The sequence below is a fragment of the Pipistrellus hanaki genome (genome assembly GCF_964339955.1).
Source record: "Pipistrellus hanaki genome assembly, chromosome: 18".
In the NCBI taxonomy this organism is placed as follows: domain Eukaryota; kingdom Metazoa; phylum Chordata; class Mammalia; order Chiroptera; family Vespertilionidae; genus Pipistrellus; species Pipistrellus hanaki.
The window spans coordinates 36,906,601-36,928,542 of NC_140520.1; the positions used below are offsets into that span (position 1 = coordinate 36,906,601).

Consider the following 21,942-nt stretch of genomic DNA (forward strand, 5'->3'; position numbering starts at 1 on the left):
CATTTATTAAAGAAGGGAAAAAAGCAAAACAAAAAAAGAATAGTTTTGTGATTCTTTTTTGGGGGGAAGGGGAGTATGAAATAGCTTATACCAGCAAAACTCTTTCTCTCTGAAATGAGCTAGTAAAAAGAGCACAATCTTTACTGTATGAAATAGTCTCAAGATAGGAAAAGGAGCACACACACAAACCTTTTTGGATATTAAAAAGTTCAGTGATGTAATCAGCAACATTCAAAATTGTTGACTATATAATTACAAAAAACAGAATCACGTTTTAACAAAGTGTTTTAAAAGCTCGTCACATTGAACAGGCACAATGTTCTGAAGGCACAGAAGTTTCCACGGGTTTCCGAACATCCTCACCCCCACCCTCACCATCCACTTTACAAATGCAGCAAAAAGTACGCGTCCGGGGGGGGGAGGGGGGGGTGTTTCCTTTCCTTGTTCTAAGCGGCGAAGTCAAGCAAATATGCGGAAGGCAAAGTAAACGTGTGTCACGGCGGAAAGGCGAGATGAGCTGTGAGCTAGGATTCTCCTGGAGGACATTTCACAAACCGAGGCTCGTCCAGACGTTCGGGAGGCCCCCTGCCCCCGCCAGCACGGTGTCCGGCCGCGGCCGCACCTGCCCAGACCCGTCTGCGTGGTCCCAGGACGCCTGGCAGGAGGCAGGATGTTTGGTGTGGCAGCCCGTTCTCATCGGGAGCTCCTACCTGTGACCTTTCCTGGTTCTGTGCATTGGATGCGGTGACCTGTGACCTTTCCTGGTTCTGTGCATTGGATGCAGTGACCTGTGACCTTTCCTGGTTCTGTGCATTGGATGCGGTGCCATCACTCTGCTATGAAGCCCACCCTGGTATTGTTTAGCACACTGACTGTCACCAGGTGCAAAAGAACTTTAAAACGTGCACCACCTGACGGAGCAGCCCAGGCATGGGCCTCTTCTCTCGCAGAACACCAAATAAAAAACTGACAACAGCCAACACAACAGTCATCCAGCATGAATGAATCAAAATTACACTTTTTTTTTTTGGTCAAATTGTCAAAAAAAAACCGTGTTTTTTGGTGTGCCACAGAATTTTAGCAGTTAGTTTGTGCCACGTGAGGAAAAGGGTGAAGTCGCTGATCTATCACAAGGCTATCGACGACCTGTGGCTTCAAAGCGCCGGGCCCTCCTGTGCCAGGGACCATCTTCCCGGCTTAGCTTGTCCGAGCGACAGGGCAGTCCGCACGTTTCCGAGCCGCTGCCAGCGGGCCCGCTGCTGCCAGGGAGGAGGTGATCCCGCTTTGTCCACGCACTCAGGCTCTGCGGCTCCCGCGGCCTCCTGGCCGCTCCGGCCCTGGAGCGAGGGCCCCCCCTGGTGCCCCGGGAGCTCGCTGGTGCACGCCGGGGGCAGCCGTGCACGGGGCAGAGCTGGAAGGCGCCCCAAAGGGGAACGAGACACCCCGCATTGAGCATGAACTGGGACTAAACGCCCTGCACAGCACCTTCCCTCTCCGCCAATAAAACCCGCGAGATCTTGGCATCCCATCAGGTGTTGTGCTAGAAGGTGCTGGAAACACATAATTTAACCTCCCGATGTTTTAAGTAAGGTCTGCCAAAAAAACCTGGACTTCTACATCTAAATTAAGGTGACCAGACGCCCCGATTTTTAGCAATTTGTCCCGCGTCCCGCGGCGTTTTAAAAAAACGGGATGCGGGACAAATTGTTAAAAATCAGGACTGTCCTGCCAAAAGCGGGACGACTGGTCACCTTAATCTAAATTCGCTTGTTAATGTCTTTATCAAGAGACACCTGGATATAAACCTGCATTTACCCTCAGTGGAAGGTCTGTAAGCGTTTACAAAAATAGCATCTGCAAAGAAACTATGCACATGTCCGCATCAAAGGTTACTTGGGTTGTAGTCAGAACGGTATCAGAAACCGAGCCAGGCGGCTCTGTAAGGCTGCACACCGATTGGCCGTGCAGCAGGGACCCGAGGGGAGGGGACGGGGCGCGCCGCTGCCCCCGAGAGGGGTCCTGGGCCACAGCCCTGCAGCCGCTCCCCAACTCATTCGCTGGTCTCACCACTCACGGCAACAGCTGTCCCCCATGTCGCTCCCCAAGCAGGACGCGGCCAGAGCAGGTGCCCACACCCCTCCACCCTCTTTTTAAGGTACGCCCCTTCTCCATGGTATTCAGAGCACACACGGCCTGGGTGGGAGGGTCACGCGGGTGAACAGCCCCCCCGTCGCCCACCGGAGGGACAGAAGCTCCTCGGCCTGGTAAGCACGGTGACAGTGCTCCGCTGGGGGCAGCTTTGCTCTCCCAGGGGCAAGGCGGCTGCCCGGGAGAGGGGGGCGAGGAGCCGGCAGGCCTGGCAGCCGTGGCCGGGGCACAGCCACGCGAGGAGCCGAGACCAGAGGCAGAGGGGAGTCTCTGAGAGGGAGACGGGGTGGGGGGCAGGCTCTGTGGGGCATGGAAGAGGCCGGGAGCCTGCTGGCCAGCTGCTCCCCACCTCCGAGCACAGCGGCCTGGGGTACAGGCCCAGGAAGGAGGGGGGCAGGGCCCACTGCACCCAGCTGGCACTGTGCCCTCAGGGGAGCACAGCCCCTCTGCAGGCGTCACCTCAGTGGTCCCCTCCGCTCCCAAACGCTATGGTCTCTCCCCCGGCAGTGAGCACGCAAGGCAGGGGAGCAGGGAGAGCCCTACAGCCCCGGGTCTGAAACCCCAATTCTCCACGCCCGTCTCCCCACCTCTAGGCGGCTGGAAACCAGCAGTTGCTTGGTAACAGTGCTCAGCAGATTTGAAACGGACATCTTCCTCCCACAGAAACAAGAAGCAAAAAAGCACGGGCAGAGGCAGGAGAAATAGGGTTCCGGAAGGTCCTGGAAGGCAGCGCCACACCCTCGCTGCCCACGTGTCCTGATGGAAGTCGAGCCGACAGGCCCCGGCCACAGAAGAGCCGCTGCCCCTCCCGGTGGGATCCGCACAGCTGAGGCCGCTCCGTGAACAAGGCAGACGAGGCCTCCCCGGGCGAGGCACTGTGACTATTAATGCCATCGCACAGGCAACACCTGCCGCAGGCACACTGCAGGGCACAGCTTTCAGGTGAGTTAGCGGCACGAGACACGCACTGTCACCTCCACGGCATCGGCGATTTCTGGGATTAAGTAACGTTGGTCGAGACCCACCACCACGCGAGGCCCTGTCCTGCCACAGCCAGTGCAGACTTATTCCCGGTGGTTAAACGGGGGCAATCTGAGGGCCAGAGGCCAGGTGACTGGTTCTACATGGCAGTGACAGAGCCCCAACTCCCACCCGACGGGCCTGCCATCAACGCCCACGCTCACCACCACCATCTACACACCTGGGCGGCGTGAGGCAGCGCCGTGCCCCTCAGAGACCTGGACTCTCCCAGGGGCGCCGGGACCCTAAAAGCCAGAGGACTGACGAGTGTCCCTGCCCGCTGGGAGCAGGGCGGCACAGGGCCTCGCTCAGGCCTGCTCAGGCCTCCCAGCACAGAGGGAAGGCTGGCGGCCGGGGTCTCAGTGGCAGGGAGTCCGGCCGAGGCCACGGCCCGTGGGCGGCCGGAGCTGGGCAAAGACAGAAAACCCGGCCGACTGCCGAGGTCCTTCAATGCCAAGAGCTCGGGGCCACGACGGGACGTTCTGATGGCCGGGCGGCCACGGCTCCAGGACACAGAGAACAGAGGCCAAGGTCAGGCACCTCCCAGAGAGGACAGGCCGGGGCCACCGCAGGGGCGGAGCTCGGGCCCGGGACGTCGCAGGCTTGCGGAGGGAAGCAGGGACCCAGGCCCAGGAGCACCCCAGGGCCACCCCGGGAACCACGGGGTCCTGCGAGAGGCTGAGCCAGGCGCCCGCTCTGGCTCGGCGCTGCCACCAGCCGTAGCTTTGGGTAGAACCGGTGACCTCTCTGGCCCTCGGTTTCCTCACCTGCTCAGCCACGAGGCTGGTGAGGCCCAGACAAGACCGGGCACACGAGAGCGCGTGGAGGTGGCCATCCGGCTGAGCAGGGTCTGCCCGCAGCCCCCCGCGCCGTCTCCAGTGTCTCCGGCGTGGGCTCAAGCGCCTGGGGCTGTCTCCCCACCTCCCCCCCCCCCCGACTCCACTCCAGACGGAAAGGAAGGAAGGAAAACACAGCAGAGGACAGCAAACGTGTTCGCCTCCTGTCGGCTCTCCCAGAGTTAGAGCGGCGTCTTCCCCAGGGCTCCGTTCCCGATCCAGCTCCAGGTCAGGAGGTCAGGAGGTCAGGAGGAAAGGAAGCTGGCAGCCCCAAGAGAAAAGGCGTGGCTGACGTCAAACCCATCCCCGCCGGCGGGATCTCCAGGTTCGGAAACACCGCTGTCACCGGAGGGCGAGGCGGACACAGCCGCCGCCGTGCTGCAGACACGGCTGGGCACAGCGGGCGCCCGGCGCGGCCCTGCACGGTCAGATCGCGGGGACCCACTGCGAGGAGGAAAGGCCGGTGTCCGTGAGCGAGAGGTGTGAAGGCATCTACAAAGCGTCTGCCAGCTTCCTTCCAAAGTGTCCTTCCGCCGTGCCGTCCAGAGCTGTGCGCAACGGGCCGCCTGCTACTCCAGGCAGGCCGCGAAACACTTCTTCACCGCGTCCCTAGGAGGAAACACAGAGGTGAAGGGAGACGGTCACCGGCTCCTGTCCGCCTCCTGGCACCCAGAGCAGCACCTTGCAGAGCAGCAAGCACCAGACGGGGGGTCAGACCGCCTGGGCAGGTCGCTTGCCTTGTTTGAGTTGCAAATGTCTCATCTGTGCAAAGGGGTGACCCCACTCACCCTCCTGAGGGCGTTGAATGGAGTAGGAATGTGCTCAATGACAGCCAGCGATCGTGACGACCACAGGAAAAGGCAGGAAGGAGGTACAGCCCATCAGGAACCAAGGGACCGGCCAGGAGGGTGCCCTTTTTAGCGACCAGGGTCACAGAATGAGGTCCATGCTGTCAGCAAAACAGCCACTCGGGTTCCTTCCTTCTAAGCGAGCAGCCGGCGCGCCATCCGCCAGGAGCTCTGCCCGGGGCCCTTTAGCAGGCACTCGCCGGCCGCTCCGGGACCAGTGCGGGCCGCACGGGAAGACGGCACTCAACCTACCGCTGCCCTACCCAGCCCTGCCCATTCCCGCTGCAGGGCGGTGAGGGCGTGTACTCCCGTGTGCTTTAACAGCAAGATGATTCTAGAAGAACGTTCCCTAAGCTCTGTCTGCCTGTGCCCAGGAGGTGCTCCGGGTGAGAGAAGCTCACACGCACAGGTCACACTGGGGCCTGGAAGGCGGGGCCTTCACAAAGCCGCTGCCGCCGTGAACGCGGCCGGGGGCTTCTACGTTCTCGTCCCCGTCAAACGGATCTGGGAGGCGTCCGACAAAAGCCTGCTGTCCTGCTCACACACCGTTTTTCTTTTTATCAGCACAGCTGAGGAAACACGTGTTGGTTAACAAGAGAGGAATGGAAATTATTGTAAATGGTGACATGGGAGCAGGGTCAGAGGCAGACTGCCCACGGTGCCAATGTAAGGAGGTCTGCAGTCAGAGCCTTAGCGCTGAAGGGCCAACCCGCTGAGTCGTCAACGAGCCTGAGGCCGGAGGGGCGGCGGGCTGCCAAGGTCGCCAAGGTCACCAAGGTCGCCCTCTCCCAGGAACCCGGCCAGCTGACTTCCCCTTCAGACTCCTCCCTGAATCGCCCGCAGTGATGCTGCAGGAAGACAGCCAGCGCTCCGGTCCCTCCACCTCGGGCTGAGGCAGATGGAAGTGGTGCTCAAAGCTGCCGGCTAGTGGGTGGGCATGGCACACACACGACAGATCGCAACAGAACGTGCAGGTGGCCTGCCCGATGCCCATCGCCGTGGTATGGGCGGGGGGGACCTTAGCTCACTGACCTATAAATAGTATACAACCTGCCCGCTTGTCTCACAGCTCAGGAAAGATGGAAGAACAGGCAATCTCTGAACACACTTCCTACCACACACATCAACACCCCCCAGTGACAACGCCACGTCCTCACACAGCCGACTTACCTTGCAAACGGTATGTAGGAGAGGCTATACCTACAGAGAAACAAACAGAAGGTCAAGTTAAACGGGGGCACAGACCGTACAGCGGGACAGGCTTCTGCGCTGTAAGGGCATCTGCAGTGACTTATGGGATCCTGGGGTGAAGGGTGTGAGGGCACACACACACATGCACATGAGCGCGTGCACACACACACACACACACACACATAGTATTGTGCACGCACACGCATGTGCACATGCACACGCTATGCCACCGTATACTGGGGGGGGGGGGGGAGTGTCATCTGTGTCCAAAGGAGGAAGGTAGCACGCCCAGGTGGAGACAAGCCGTGTGACCTCAGGCTCGTGGGTGACCGATCTCACCCGCTGAGCCAGCAGGGTCCCCTCAAACAGGCAGACCCAGAAATCCCGATGGCACAGAGCCCTGTCCGGAGAGAATGCCAAACAAGCCCCAGACTCCCTGTCCTCTCATATTTTATAAATCCTCAACAGCACACAACTCCCACCACTGGGAGGAACTGCACGCTCTGCTCCAATTACTGCTGAAACTAGAAAGGACAGAAAAACAAAACCCAGCACCAACTACTCTATGGATGAAAACATAAACGAGCTCTGGCTCTTCAAACCCAAGTCCAAAGACACCTGGTGGCCCCAGGCAACCGTGCCCGCCACCCTGAGGAAGGCCTGCAGACGGAGCCCTAGGAAAAGCAAACGGTCAGAGCAACGGGAGGGCCCTGGCCTGAGCCACAGGGACGGGGTCCTCTGAACACTGGCTTTAGCAGCAGTCCACAGCCGTCCCTCCTGCCCTGTCTCCAAAGTTTCGCTTTCCACGGTTTCAGCTATCCATGGTCAACTGTGGTCCAAAATACTAAATGGAAAATCCCAGAAATATTATAATTGAGTTTTAAATTGTGTGTTGAATCGTGGGATGAAATCTCACGCTGTCCCGATCGGGACGTGAATCTTCACGCTGTCCCACCCGACAGCCACGGAGCTACCAGCTCAGCCTTTGGAACCACAGGCTGGTGCCCGGGTCCCTCACTTCCCTCAGCGACGGCCCGAGTGCAGGACCTGGCGCTGCGCTCCAGATCCGCGCGGAGAAGCCGGAGGCTTCCTTCCGTGAGGAGGGGCACCCCGACCTCAGGCCTTCACCGCCTCGGGGTCACAGGGAGGCCGCACGGCAGAGTGGTACCCACAGAGGGAGGCCACATTCACGTAACGTTTATTGTCTAAACTGTGTGCGTGTTCTATCTTATTAGTTACCGTGGTGAACCACCTGCTGTGCCTGATGACTGAGGACACCTCATCACAGGCGGGCATGTGCAGAAAAAGGCCTAGTATGTACCGTATAGAGTTCGGTACTAGCCCTGGTTTCAGGGGGACACGGAACAAACATGGCCCCACGGGTAAGGGGACAGCTATATAAGACAGACATATGTATGTGGGTACACATTTCTGCCCCCAAAAAACAGAAATACACACATCAGCGGCCACGCCAGGCCCGTGCAGCGCCTGCTACAAAACATGCGTCATGTCCCAACGGGACCCTCCCTCATTCTCCTCCCTACCTCCCCTCAGCGGCCGTCTCCCTGTGAGCACAGGGAGGCCCCACAGGACCAGAAGCTACAGACGCCATACGTTCCCCCACCACCACCTCCCTTTGACGCTGGACCAGACTGACAGGGCCAGGAGCCCACAGCCCCCGGTGGGTCCAGGTACCCACATCCCCAGCGGCCCTTCCACCGGCCTGGCCCCAGGCCTCGTGCGGGGGCTGAGACCGCCCACAGCCACGTGGCTGCCTGTCAGTGGGCTCCTTGTCTCCCGCTGACAGCTCCCTCTTCCTGCTTCTGTTACTGAGTCATACCCTCCCAACGCAGCGCTCATTATCCTTCTTACCACTCTCCTTTGTCTTCGCCGTCTTTTTGACTCACAGACTATTTTTACCAGCCCTTGTCAGACTTCATTGCTCTCGCTCTCACTGGACACGAGTGGTTAGGAGCAGTAACATCTCCAGATCAAGCAGGAGCCCGGCAGCCAGCCTCCCCGGGCCACTCCTGCCACCTGCTGGCAGCAGCTGGTCACAGGCTGCACCGTCCCGTCACAGGCTGCACTGCGTCACTGAGAACCCTCCGTGCTCTCCCAGCCCACCTCCCGCAGCACATTCACCCGGGGCCGAGGGCAGGGCTGCTGGCGAAGGGCACTCACCACGTCAGGGCCAAAGACTGCAGGATGCAGAAGATGAGGGCGAGCCCCTTGTTGTGCCACTGAAAGGGAAGCGACAGTCCCGTGAACGGGGTGCCAGGCGCACACACGGGGGCTCAGGAGAATGCAGACACACACTTACCCAGAAGGCAGAACACAGGGTGAGCGTGAAACACAACTGTAGAGAGAAAGGAAACAGTGATGAGTTACTATGGTGACAACGGCGACGGGGGGAAAACCATAAAGACTCATTCTTGGCAAACATACACCAGCCCTGCCCGAGCTGCCGGATGCAGACCCCGGGGAGGGCTCGGCAGCGAATGCATCCTTCATGTCAGAGCACATCACCGCCCGAGCACCCGCGGTTCGCAGGAAAGTTAAAATCACCAATAAGGTTCCCAGCGGATTAAAAAGAGAAGGATCCTTTTGTAATTTCCCCAAAAATCTCTGCCCAGCCAACGAAAACCACATTTCCAGTCCCGGCCGTCTTTCCATTCAAACTGTAAACGGGCTTCACCCGTACCTGCATCCAGCTCCTGCCAGCATCCGTCTGGACTGGAAGAGCCACGTGAGGGCGAGGTTAACCCGAGACGCCACACTCACAGGCGACGAGCCGGGGACCTGTGTGTGTCCCTGCCACCTGACACTTCCTCTAGGCCCTTCTCAGAAAGTTCTTTCTACAGAGACACCTGTCCAGGCCCTCACCCTCGACGGCGAGGACGGCAGGAGCTACAGCGGCCGCACGCCTGCCACCTCCTCCTTCCATCACAGTAACTTCCCCAGAGGTAAGTCTGAGTTTTTCTGTGTGTCCGGCACTGGCCCCGTGCTCTGGAAGGACACGAAATGGACAGCGACGTGGGCGTGGCCTTGGAAAACCTACGCATCTGAACAAAGGCAGGAACACACAGTAAATGTGCTGCCAGGCTCCCAGTGTTACACCACTGATGATGGCCAGAGCGCGGTCTGGGTGGTTGTGATGGTCGCATGGAAGAGAACGGGCCAAAGACATGACGGGCATTCTGGGTTATCGGACAGGGAGATAGGACTCGACTAAAGGAAGACCTACAGAATCAAACATGACCCCAAAGTCACAGGACGTTAAAGCCACCCCCAGAGACTGAGCCCCTCCCCCCTTCCCTCCCCAAGAATGAACCTGGTCTCTCCCAGAGACTCCCTCTTTATGCCTGATTCCCTCCATTACAGCTGAGTGAGGCTTCACCAACCCTATCATTTTGGCTAAATTGACAAGCAGCGCCCTCTGGAGGTGCTTTACAGAACTGGCAGCACCGTAACACCCACAGAAACACAAGGTGGGGTGATGATGAGGTGGAGCCTGCTCCCTGTGCCGCAGGGTCACGGGCATTCACGGGAACTGAGTCACGAGGAAAGGAAAAGGCTCGGGAAGAAATGCCCGGAGCAGAACGCCCAGCCGACAGGCGACTCACCAGCACCAGGATGGTTGCGATCAGACGCGTGGGCTCCACCATCCTCTTCAGCTGCTTCACGGGCCCCATGAGGAAGACCGTGCTGCGGACACACACACAGGCCATCAGCCCCGACAGTCCGCGCCCGGCACCGCCGCCTCCCACCGCCCCGGGCCACCCAACCACGGCCACGACGGCAGCGTCTGAAAGCTCCTCCTTTGTGCCCAGCATGCGCGGAAGGGCCTTGCCATCCACACGAACGGGCTGATCCCGGGAACAGGCATCAGACATGTTTTACAGACGAAGGAACTGCCGCCCCTAGGGCTGGGTCCATCCCCGCCTCCCGTCCAGTAGAGGCGGAGGGGCCGTAGGTGCAGAGGGCTGGCTCTGGGGCCACACTCGCCTCCGCTGGGAGAGGTCCCTCTCTGAGAGGTGCCTCCTTCACAGTCCACCCTGGAAATGAACAGCCAACCAAAAACACTCAAGTAACTTAACCATTTGTACGCCATAAGCATCCATACATTGAGTGGCCAGATTATGATGATCTCTGAACGCATAATAATCTGGCCACACAGTGTGTATATATATGAGAGGCCCGGTGCATGCATTCGTGCATGGATGGGGTCCAGCCAGCCTGGTCAGGGTGAGGGGAAATGGGCAGTTAGCTGGCTGCCTGCTGGCTGAACTCCTAGTCGAGGGGACAATTTGCATATTAGCCTTTTATTCTATAGGATATACACTGAGTGGCCAGATTATTATTTTATTGATATAAAATAAAGACATTTTAAGCGTAAGCCCACCTCTCTTTGAAACGCCATTTGCCATTTAGTTTCAGTGGAATTCAAGGCTGTGCTCTTGGGTCAGATATTTAAGCCAACACTGAACACGAGGCCACAGCCCAGGCTGGCCTTAGAAGTTAAATGCAGCACAAACACCTAAGACCAACAGGAAGCCACCACCGCCTCGACACAGCCTGGAAGCAACGCCTCACTCCCCGGCCGTCCCCCTGCGCAAGGCTGCAGAGCTGGTCCCGCTGGGGTTTCCTAGCAGCTCCTCTGGACTAAACCACCGGCTGTGCCTTGTGCTCAGTCTGGACTCTGCGTCACCACCTGCGCCGTCTGCCCAAAGCAGAGCTCCGGGAGCACGTGCGGGCTCAGAGGCACACACAGGGGACACGTGCAGGCAGCGTTCCATGAGGACTGTAAGAAGGGGGCCGGAGGCAGGCACAGCCCCCCATCACACTCCAGCCGGAAGCAGCTGGTTTAGGGGTGTCAGGGACAAGCAGCCCGGAGCTCACAGCCGGGTGCCGAGGCCGTTGACGACGCGCTGTGGCCACCATGTAAACACAGGCGGGCACGCAGAGCCGTGTGAAAAGGGAGCTGATCGAGGGGGTGGAGGCATCTCTTCGGAGAGGGACGCTGGAGCCGGGTCTGGCGAGGATCCGCCCAATGGGGGGACGGGAGGGGAGGAGCGGCATAGGGGCGGTGTCCCACGCAGGAAGGCAGCCTGAGCAGAGACTCAGGAAAAGGCCGAGGGTCAGCCTCTGGTACCGGGGCGAGGCGCAGGGGAAGGCAGCCCTGGAGGGCCCGGCCTGCACGCAGCTGACGGATTAGACTCCACCAGCAGAGGGGCCAGGGCCCCCGAGGAGCTCAGGGGGCAGTGAGGGGGTGGCCGGCAGGGGCGATGGAGGGGGCAGAGGACAGGAAGGAGGGGCAGTGAGGGGGTGACCAGCAGGGGGCGATGGAGGAGGCGAAGGACAGGACAGGGGGCAGTGAGGGGGGGCCAGCAAGAGGCGATGGAGGAGGCAGAGGACAGGGGCGATGGAGGAGGCAGAGGGCAGTGAGGGGGTGCTGGCAGGAAGCGATGGAGGAGGCAGAGGACAGGACAGCAGGGCAGAGAGGGGATAATGAAGGAGGCAGAGGGCAGGACGGCAGGGCAGTGGGGGGGTGGCCGGCAGGGGTGATGGAGGGGGCAGAGGACAGGACAGTGGACAGTAAGGGGGTGGCCAGCAGGGGGCGATGGAGGAGGCAGAGGGCAGGACGGCGGGGCAGTGAGGGGGTGGCCAGCAGGGGGCGATGGAGGAGGCGGAGGACAGGATGGTGGACACCTGTAGCGTCAGGTGAGCCTCAGGGCAGAGTGGGAGCAGCTGGCACCCCACCTGCTCCAGGAAGCCCCCCGGGTCCCTGGTCCGGTCAGACCAGGTCAGCTCCCTTCCCGAGCCTCTTCTGTATCAGTGTCTGTCTGTCTGTCTGTCTGCCTGCCTGCCTGGCCGGCCAGTGAGCTCCACCATGGCAGGAGCCGAGCCACACTGGTCTTTGAATGCTCACAGCCCAGCAGGGTCTGATCAAGGCTCCTCGCATGAGGAGCAATGGCCACAGGGACAAAGGGGACGGAGCCTTGCGATGGGGAAGGGGTGGACCCCGGGATTCTGGGGGAGGCAAGGAGAGAGGACAGAGTCAGGCCAGCGCTCCCCTGGCTGCAGGCGGGCCTGGGGCTGTCAGCCCGCGGGTGTGGCTGAGGCGTCAGCGTGCACACACTGGCCCGGAGTGTCTGTGCACCCACAGCACGTGGCACAGCTGGTGCCCGGCCCTCAGGAGCCGGTCTGACCGGGTGCCGCTCTGAGTAACAAGTTTCACACGTCTCGAAATCACGGCCTCAGCGCCAGCAGCAGGGGACCAGAACCACGCAGGGGGCTGCGCCGTACCCGCACAGCCACCCTCAGGGCTCTGCGCCCGTCCCCCGCGTTGACAGCCCAGCACACCGTGCCTCCTTCTCCCCCCAGGGGAACTGTGAAATGTAAACGTATCTGCCAAAACCGGTTTGGCTCAGTGGATAGAGCATCAGCCTGTGGACCGAAAGGTCCGAGGTTTGATTCCGGTCAAGGGCATGTACCTTGGTTGCGGGCACATTCCCAGTGCGGGGTGTGCAGGAGGCAGCTGGTCGATGTTTCTCTCTCATCGATGTTTCTAGCTCTCTCTCTCCCTTCCTCTCTGTAAAAAATCAATAAAATATATTTTTTAAAAAGAAAGAAATGTAAACGTATCTGGAGGCACAGGACATGGGGGATGCACCCTGACTGCCTCTTTCCTCCCCCACCCTCCCTCCAGGCTCCTCCTCACCCCCATGAGGCACAGCCCTTTCCCACCGAACAGCCGGCTGAGGGCGGATGACAGACGTACCTGCCGATCGAAGCGATGTTGCCAAACGTATAAAACACGGCGAAGAGGTACAGCCCCTTCTTCGGCACCCAGAGCAGCAGCGTGCCCTGGAAGACAAAGCGGGGTGCCTGCATCTCCGCCCCAGCCTCAGGCAGGGCCCCCCGAGAAACCTGCCCCCCCCACCCCGCCAGTCCACTCCCGCTCCCCCTACCCACCCCACTCCTCTCATCCGTGTGTCTCTGTGAAAAGCAACAGAAAAAAAGAGGGGGTTGGCCCAGAAGAACCAAGCTTAGGGGGGCAGGGGCAAAGGCAAGGGGGTGGGAGGCGGGGGAACGGGGGCGGGGGGGGGGGGGGCGGGATATCTCACCAGCAGAGAGCAGACAATTCCTGCAACAAAGCACGCAATGAAGCCTTTGATCCTGGTGCTCCAGCTCAGGGAGGATGTATCGGCCACCTGCCGTTGGAAAAACAGGTCACACACAGCCCCCGAGACAAAGGCCGCAGGCAGTCAGGTTAGTGTGTGCCGCGCTGAGGGCGGCGGGAGCAGAATCCCACCGCTCACGGCTGGAGCCCTCCTGAGCGCGGGACCAGCTCCTCCGTCCGCCAGCCGCCTGTCCTGCCGGGCGAGAGGCCGGGCGCCTCCAGAACCGGGGCTCTGTGTCCAGCCCCGGCCACTTCCAGCAGCGAGCAGCCGGGCAGCCCGGGCCCACACGGGAAAGGCATGCGCCCTGCCGGGCAGGACCCAGGAGATGGGCAAAGCCAGGGAGCACCCAGCTGTGCCGCCCATCATCGCCTCCTGCGTCCATCAAGCTCAGCAGCTGCTGCTCCTGCAGGGCCAGCACCTCTGAGACCCGGGGCGAAGGCCCCCCCCAGGACGCCCGTTAATTCCTTTGCTGCTGTCGGTGGTGTCGTCCGGGGCTGGCACCAGCCATGTCCCTCGAGTGGGAGGCAGAGCCTCATTAATTAGTTACCTCCCTACCCATCCCGACTCCCTGCCACCGAGACTAATCCCTCCCAAGAGCAAAGTCCAGAGGAGGCCGCCGTTTCCAGAGCAACGCTGCCAAACAGGGAGCCGGGAGCAGCGCCAGGGTTTCTCCCGGGCCACAGGCGTCAGCCAAGGGTCCGCCACAGAGGCCGGCCCAGGCCGTCCACCCGACCAGCGGCCAGGGCAGCTCCAGGCCGGGCACAGCAGCTGCCACTGAGCCCACAGGCCCTGCTGCACGGCCAGGGCGGCCGGGCCGGTCTGTTCACCCAGGACCCGGTGTGGCCGCACAGTCTCCGTCTGGCAGCGCGGTGGGGGCTGCTGGAGGAAGGGAGGCGATGGCAGAGGCTGCCAGGGTCACTGGCCTGGCCACTCCCTCGGCCTTGGGCGTTCCCGGCTCAGGGCCTGTTTTCAACCTGGTCTCCAAATTCCTGTCCAACCGGGAGCCGGAGGAGAGCCAGCGGCTCCCCCGGTGCAGCAGGCCTTGCTCCGGAACAGCTTCCCTCCGCCCGGACACAGGTATTAGGGCAGGTTATAGTTCACAGGTAGTCAAAGTGGGCTAATGACACTGCAATACCACACACACACACAGCGCCTGCTCCGAGAGGCACGCTCGGGGCTGGTAACAGGCAGTGGGAGGAGGGGGTTAGGACCAGGGACTCGGCCACCTGGTGCAACGCCAGGAAAGCCTCTCCTCCCCGTGGTCCGGGGATGCCTGCCCTCCGGTGCACCCGGACCACCGGGCGAGACCCCTCTGCCCACCTGTTCCACTCCCACCAAGAACAGAATAAAACCAAACCACGGCAGCAGGCACTTACCTTGCCGAAGTGGAAAACAGCCCCGGGCTGCGTGTGGGAGAGAAGGGTGGCACAGGGATGGGCTGGGTCAGTTACCGGAGCACCATTTGCACCCACAGGGATGATTTACTTTACTTTTTAATATTTTTATTGATTTCAGTGAAGAAGGGAGGAGGAGAGAGAGAAAGATCAATGATAAGAGAGCATCTTGATCGGCTGCCAGCTGCCCACCCCTCCACTGGGGATGGATCCCTGACTGAGAATCGAACCGTGGACTCCTGGTTCATAGGTCAGAGCTCAACCACTGAGCCACGCCGGCCAGGCCAACAGGGATGTTTTAAAAGATACAAACTTTTTTTTTTTTTTTTAAAGAGAATAAACCATAAGGGTAAGTATCAAACTTGAATTGACCCTGGCCTGGAGGATATGAAATGATCTCAACAGGCGGACGGCGAGATTCCAGCCCCTGTAGAAATTAAAAGTACTGCCCTCGCTGGTTTGGCTCAGCGGATAGAGCACTGGCCTGAGGACTGAAGGGTCCCAGGTTCGATTCTGGCCAAGGGCACATGCATGGGTTGTGGGCTCGATCCTCAAGTAGGGGACCTGCTGGAGGCAGCCGATCCATGATTCTCTTCACTGATGTTTCTCTCCCTCTCTCCCTTTCCCTTTCTCTCTGAAGTCAATAAAGAAATTATTTTTTTTTAAATGGGCACTTAAGGAAGCCCATTCATTAAAAAATAAAAATAAAAAAATCAACAGCATTGGCAAAGGTGGCTTTCCCCCTTCAGAAGGAAAGCGATATGTTAGTTCGACCAGTCCCTCAGGCTGAATTCCGTCCGAACGCCTCCCTGCTCACCACCGCAGGCAGATAACTTTTCACCCGTTTCCACTCCGAGTGGTTGCAAGGGCAGGAGGAGGTGCGGCCCACTGCTTCTAACTGGACTCAGGGAAAACGAAACCCGCTTAGGAAAACACACTCACTTGGTGTAAAATATCTCTGAACTCACGGCTGCCGGGAACCGTGCTGACACTTTCGGAAATCAGAGCCGCTAAACCGGCGCCCGGATGGACTCTGGAGGCTGTCAGTCACGCACAAAGGGGCCTTTGACTCCGGGATGCGGACAGAGCAGCAGCTCTGGCCAAAAAGAAGTAACACGGAGAACTGTTCGGGAAACAGGGTGGTGACGGGACGGTGAGGAAGGAACACGGCCTCGTCCTGTGCCATCCGGCCAGGGGGCACTCAGACCGTCCCTGTCCCTGGAACCCTCTGCAGGAACACAAAACCTACACTCTCATTTTTATTTTTTTTATTTTTTATTGATTTTTTTACAGAGAGGAAGAGAGAGGGATAGAGAGTGAGAAACATCGATGCGAGAGAAACATCGACCAGCTGCCTCTTACACACCCCCTACTGGGGATGTGCCTGCAACCAATGTACATGCCCCTGACCGGAATCGAACCTGGGTCTTTTCGGTCCACAGGCCGACGCTTTATCCACTGAGCCAAACCGGTTTTGGCAAAACCTCCACTTTTAAAAGCAGTCCGCCGACACCACCCGCTGACGGTTAGTCAGGAGGATACGGCATCAGCAGACCCACCGTGAGACCGCTATTTGGACACGGCCAAGCGATGTGTATAACGCTCGTTTCCCACAGGAGGACAGAACTGTCATCCTTCTCTGGTCTGTGTTAAAAGAAGAAGTTTTTAAAAAGCCCGTGCTGCCCTGGCCAGTGTGCTGTTAGCTGAGCATGGACCCAAGCACCAAAAGGTCGCCTGTTGGATTCCTGGTCAAGGGCACAGGCCTGGGTTGCTGGCTCAATCCCCAGTAGGGGGCGTGAAAGAGGCAGCCCTCTCCCTTCATCTCTCTTCAAAAAAAAAATAAAAACCTATTTTTAAAAATTGAAAATGAAAGCACTTGCTTCTGGCAACTTCTGACAGCTTATGTGCTGACGTGGCAGAGGCCACCTGTCCACCTTGCCACCTGACAGACATTAAATCGCAGGAAACCCTGCAGCCTCACCAGCCTTCCAGCCCTGGGACGTGTGAGGACAATCGATGTTTTAAAGGGGGCTCTTACCTAACAGGGAAGAACAGAGCCAACAAAAACCCTGAAATGACTCGGCCGGGCCGAAATGTTTCCCAGGAGTTCGGACTCGGACATAAACCGGAATCCACGCTCCAGAGGGGGCTGGCAGCGGTATTGTGGAACGAGAGAGAAGCACCTACTCTGTTTCGCACTAGATTCCCACGTAAAGCCCTCCCCGTGTCCAACACGCACAGTCGCCCTTTTAGATGAGAACAAACTCAGTATGTAGTTCTCAACCTGTTCGGCATCTCTCCCTTTTGGGGGTTGTCCATTGCTTCGTGGTGATTCTCTAAACAGGTAACACTGGCGTCACCCCACTGCCCACACCCCTTCCCCGGAGTCTCCGGAAGAGAAAAGGCTGCTCTGGGGAAGCCGCCGCTCACGAAGGCTGCGGACAGTCCACAGGGCACAAAGCGGAGACACGCAGGACCTGTGTCCTTCTCCCTGTCCCGCCCGGGGCTTCCCGGGAGAGTTCCTAACAGAAGGCAGCAATCCGGAACAAAGACTCAGGAAGTGACTCCTGGGCCTCATCCAATTCATAAAGCCAGCGACTTTAGAAAAGAACGCAGGGCGCTGCTCTGCAATGGCAGGGGAGTGAAAGCTCAGCTCCTCTCACGCTGCACCCCACAGTGCGCCCTCCAGGTGGGGTGTGCAGTGACAGGGACGAAACCACAGGAGGGTGGAGGCACTGGCATCCCACAGAACTCGGTGCCACCAGCAGCGTGGGAGCAAACCTGGGAGACGCCGATGACAGTGAGAGGAAGAACAGGTTTGGCGTTGACAGGAGGTGGGGAAACTGAGGCCCTGGGAATACACGCCCAAAAGTAAAGACGGTATTTTGTTATCCAGAAAGGAAAACAACCAAGGCAGAAAGCACCCAGGAGAGGAAACAGCGTTCTGGAGGCTCTGGCACCCAGGGCGTCCGTGCCCCGCTCAGCCCCCCGGAGGGGCCCCGGAACCACCGCTCCCGGCCCGGAGCCCGCGGACCGCGGCGGAGACGGTCACACGCCCGCAGTCACACACCCAGTCACACACCCGCAGTCACACACCCAGTCACACGCCCGCAGGTGGGCACCGACCGGGGGAGCCGCACGTCTGCAGCCGCTGCGGCCAGGACGGCGGCCGGAGCCCCAGTGCGGCTCCCGCACCCCCGCGCGGAGCAGGGGCGCCCGCCCCGCAGGTGCCCGGCCCGGCCTGACCCCAATGCCCCGCGTCCGGGCCCCCGGGCCGGGCCCACCCACTCCGCTCAGCCGATTGTGGGTTCGGCCCCAGCGCCGCCTCTGCGCGGGGAGGGGGTGCGGGACCCAGTGAACAGCGCGGACGCGGAGCCCGGCGCCCGGCCGGCCCGGGGAGCGCGGAGCCCGCGGGCCGGGAAGGGACGGGGAGGGCGGGGCAGAGCGCTTTCCAGGACGTCCTGGAAGTCCGGCTCCTTCCCCGCCGCAGCCGCGCCATTCCCCCCTCCCCGCCCCCGGCGCCAGGCGGGCGGGGGGCCCCTCACCTCGGCCAGGCCGCCGCGGTCCTCGGCGTCCTGCCCGCTCAGCACCTTCTTCAGCTTGTCCATCCCGCCGCCCCGCGCAGCCCCGCCGCCGCCGCCGCCGCCGCCGCCGCCGCCGCCGCCTGTTGCGCTGCCCGGGCCGCGGCTCTTCCGGGTGCGGCCCCGCCCCGGTGCCCGCCCCCCGCCCCCGCCGGCGCAGGCGCCCGGGACCCACCGCCCGCGCCCCGCCCGCTCCGCCCGGCGGCGCTGGTGGAGGGCGGCGGAGGGCCTGGAAGAGGAGACTGAGGGCCCCGAGCCGGCCCCGCGTCAGCCCGCACCCCCTCCCGCCGCCCGCCGCCTCCTGGGTCAGGAGCAGACGCCGAGGGCCCGCGTGCGGGGCTGGGAACCCACCGGCGCGCGTCCCCGAGCCGATGGGTTCAGACTCGTGCTCCGTCCACGTTCTCATTACATCTGCAACACGTTCAGAATCCCGTGGGACCACTGGCAATAAGTTCCGTCTGCAACGAGCTTTGTGGAGACGCCAATTCCAAGCGGAAATGCACCCAGTGTGATTTGGGCGAAATCGGGTGGGACTGGGGTTTGAGGAAGGAATGCTAGTTTGTTGGTTCCTTTCACCGACTTCAAAGTGGGGCCCCGCGCTAATGGATGCATGTCGGAAAATCTAGCCTCTGGACAGGGGCTCGCAGACTGCCTGCTGGGTAGTGTCTGCAAAGCTAACGTCCAGATTAAGTCGCTTTAAAAAAAACAAACAAATCCACAGACGGGTTCCCTGCAGCGTGCACTGAGCCTCCCGCCGCCTCCCAGGCGCACGCAGGCTGCCTGGACAGAAACTGTTACCAATGCCAACGAAAGGTGGCTGCGGCCAATCAGTGCCTACAGGAGGCCTCAGTCTGAGGTCCCCTAAGAGAACGGTTTCCCAGGCAGTCTGCTAACCCAGGAGACAGATCCCGGTAAAATTCTAAGCACACTCCTCCGACACAACAGGGAGGCTGGCTTTTATAAAGTTCCCTCCCTCGCTACTAATTGGTCCATTGTTTTGCAAATGAGGAACCCAGATTTACAATCTGATTGGTCTAGATAGTAATTGTCCCAAATAGTCGATTATAGAGCTGCTCTGATTGGTCAGTAAGTATGTAAATGAGGGCAGAGCTGCACAGTTCCGATTGGACGGAGCAGGTCTCAGCCCATTGGTTGAAGGGAGATTCCAGGAACTCCGTTATAAAGGTGGGCTCAGCTGGCAGGAGCATAGTGCAGGAGGCTCTCTGCCTTCTCTGGCTTTCCCTGAGAAGCGGGCTGTGGGAGGCTTCTGCTGGCAGTGGCTGCTAGACTCTGGTCATGAATTTGTACCCTTAGCCAGGAGGGGCCTGTTGGAAATTACTTAAAAACAACCAAGCAAAGGGGGTTACACAGGACCCTATTCAAGTCAGTCAAAAGGTTGTACTTACACTCCTTATGGGACTTCATCTTTATGGATAGTCAAACATCTCTTGCTTCTATGATTTTAGTTTACACCTCAGAACTTGAGTAACAAATGCTTTTGTCTGGATGTCCTTTTCCCCCCTTGTTCCTCTCAGGTAAATTCCTACACATCCTTCCAATGCGAGAACACAGTGGCAAGCCCACCCACCGTGGAGTTAGGAAGACCCAGGCTTTATAACTCTAGCACCAACTCTTACTGCTAGCTGTGTGGCACTGAGCAAGTTACGACGTAACCTTCTAATCCTCAATTTTCCCATCTGTAAAAGGGACACACATTACCACCTCTGTAAGTTACTGTGGGAAGGAAACGTAACAGTGTACGGAGAGCCTAGGACCTGGCAAGCATTCAGTTAGCATCTCATGGAAGCCAGCATCCCTCTGCTGCCTCTCTGAAGCCTTCCCTGTGCCAGCCCACACGGACATGGAAGGATGCAGCAGAATCTCACAGAACAGTATACCATGTCCCGTTTGTCCCAAGTGTCCACTTTCTCATTTTTCTGCATGCTTTAATTGACTATTGCAGAGGTACTCACAGAATGATGCAGTATTTGCAGTTCACACAGAGGGTGAGGAATATTCTGCAATATTAAACAATTCATATTACTCTTGATGTGTAAATATGTAGGTCTAGGCATTAAATACATGAAACATGATACTGATTCTAAGATATTTACTATTAGAACCACAAATAGCTTTTTAATAAAAATATTTATTAATTACATTTTCATAGTCAAGTAGAAAATTTCAGCTTAAAAAGTAAATAACCCTGACCAGGTTACGGGTTCAATCCCACTGGGCACGACTGGAAGGCAAATGATCTGTTTTTCTCTCACATTGGTGACTCTCCCTTCTTCTCTCTAATACCAATAAATAAATAAAGTGTGTAATCAAACCCCCCAAAAAATTCAACTTTATTCAAATACCTGAAATTTAATTTTTAAACATTTGTGAATTATAAATTAGATTTCTTCCCTTTAATTTTTGTATATGATTTTAAATACTTTTAAATAACTGTTGGAAACATAAAAAATGCCATTTATTTTTAAATTAAATTTATATTTTTATATTTTAATTTTGTGATCATTGAATTTAGGTGTTTGAATATCATCTTTTTAAAATTGCTTTTAGAGAGAGGCGAGAGAGAAATATCAATGTGAGAAACATCGATTGGATGCCTCCCACATGTGCCCTGACCAGGGATCAAACGCACACCTTGGGTATGTGTCCTGACAGGGAATCAAACCCACCACCTTTGAGGATGACACTTCAACTGAGTCAGACTGTCCAGGGCTAAATATCATCTTTGACACTTGGCCAATTTTCAGTCTTATAAAAGCCACAATTACAGGTATTTGTCAATATAGGAAGGCCATACATAATTTAACAATTACTTAGCTTGATGTTTAGCTACAAACTATTTAGACATATGGCTAATGGCCTTCCATTTGCACTGTTTCCCAGGCCCCACAAATCATAGGGCAACCTTGCCTGTAAGTGGTTAGTCAAAGGCCTAACCGGAGATGCTAGATGGCTTCAACCTTGTAAGAACACAAGGATTTTCTGTTTTCCAATCGGAGAGAAACAAGCCGCTACCAGAGCGTCGGCTCAGGAGCTTCCGGTCCCAGTAGTGACGAAGTTACCTAAAGCCGCAGTTGGCAAGCATACAGCCGGGTGTCTACAGCAAGGCCCTAATGCAGACTCAGCCTGAGCCCAGGGGAGAGGGGTCTGCGTCCAGGGGGACTGGGTCACCTGGGTCTTCCCCAGGGACACTGGGTACAGTCTTCTTGCCCTTGAAGGTCTCTTGACCCTCTCCAAGGCAGCCTTCCTGCCTCCCCTGCCTCAGCCCAATGCCTGGTGCTTGACACAATGCAGAATTAACCGTTACCCCTGCCTCCAATGAACTTTAGACCAAGCTCCTTCCTGCTGGGAAGAGGGGATACTTCAAGGTGACTGCAGCTCCCTGAAGAGGGAGTGAGGCAAAGTATTAGAATTTGCACGGAGCCCAGTTTCACTAGTTCTATCACTATGCACATAGTTCTGTAAAGTCTGAGGAATATCTTAGAACTTTCTCCCCCAACCCCTTTGTTCTCAGGGTTGCTGATTCGTTCTTCTAATCCAGTGGTCAGCAAACTCATTAGTCAACAGAGCCAAATATCAACAGATTGACATGTCTTTGGAGAGCCAAATTTTTTAAACTTAAACTTCTTCTAACGCCGCTTCAACATAGACTCACCCAGGCAGTGGTATTTTGTGAAAGAGCCACACTCAAGGGGCCGAAGAGCCTCATGTGGCTCACAAGC

General features: G+C 58.1%; 1 protein-coding gene across 4 annotated transcripts; it reads right to left on the reverse strand.

The window, feature by feature from the left end:
- Positions 1-428: 428 nt before the first annotated feature.
- Positions 429-18,317, reverse strand: SFT2D2 (SFT2 domain containing 2). Of its 4 annotated transcripts, none has more exons than XR_014793438.1 (9): positions 18,167-18,317; positions 13,171-13,257; positions 12,825-12,910; positions 9,667-9,748; positions 8,364-8,399; positions 8,225-8,283; positions 6,023-6,052; positions 789-4,613; positions 429-710 (listed from the first exon to the last, which is right to left on the reverse strand). XR_014793438.1 is itself a non-coding variant. In XM_084867196.1 (8 exons), exons 1-8 carry the CDS (start codon positions 18,227-18,229, stop codon positions 4,574-4,576), a joined length of 483 nt encoding a protein of 160 aa, XP_084723322.1. In that variant the 5' UTR covers positions 18,230-18,317; the 3' UTR covers positions 429-4,573. The 4 variants fall into 4 exon arrangements, 1 of the variants encoding a protein (XP_084723322.1); XR_014793439.1 differs by having other exon boundaries at positions 429-749; XR_014793440.1 differs by having other exon boundaries at positions 750-4,613.
- Positions 18,318-21,942: the final 3,625 nt, after the last annotated feature.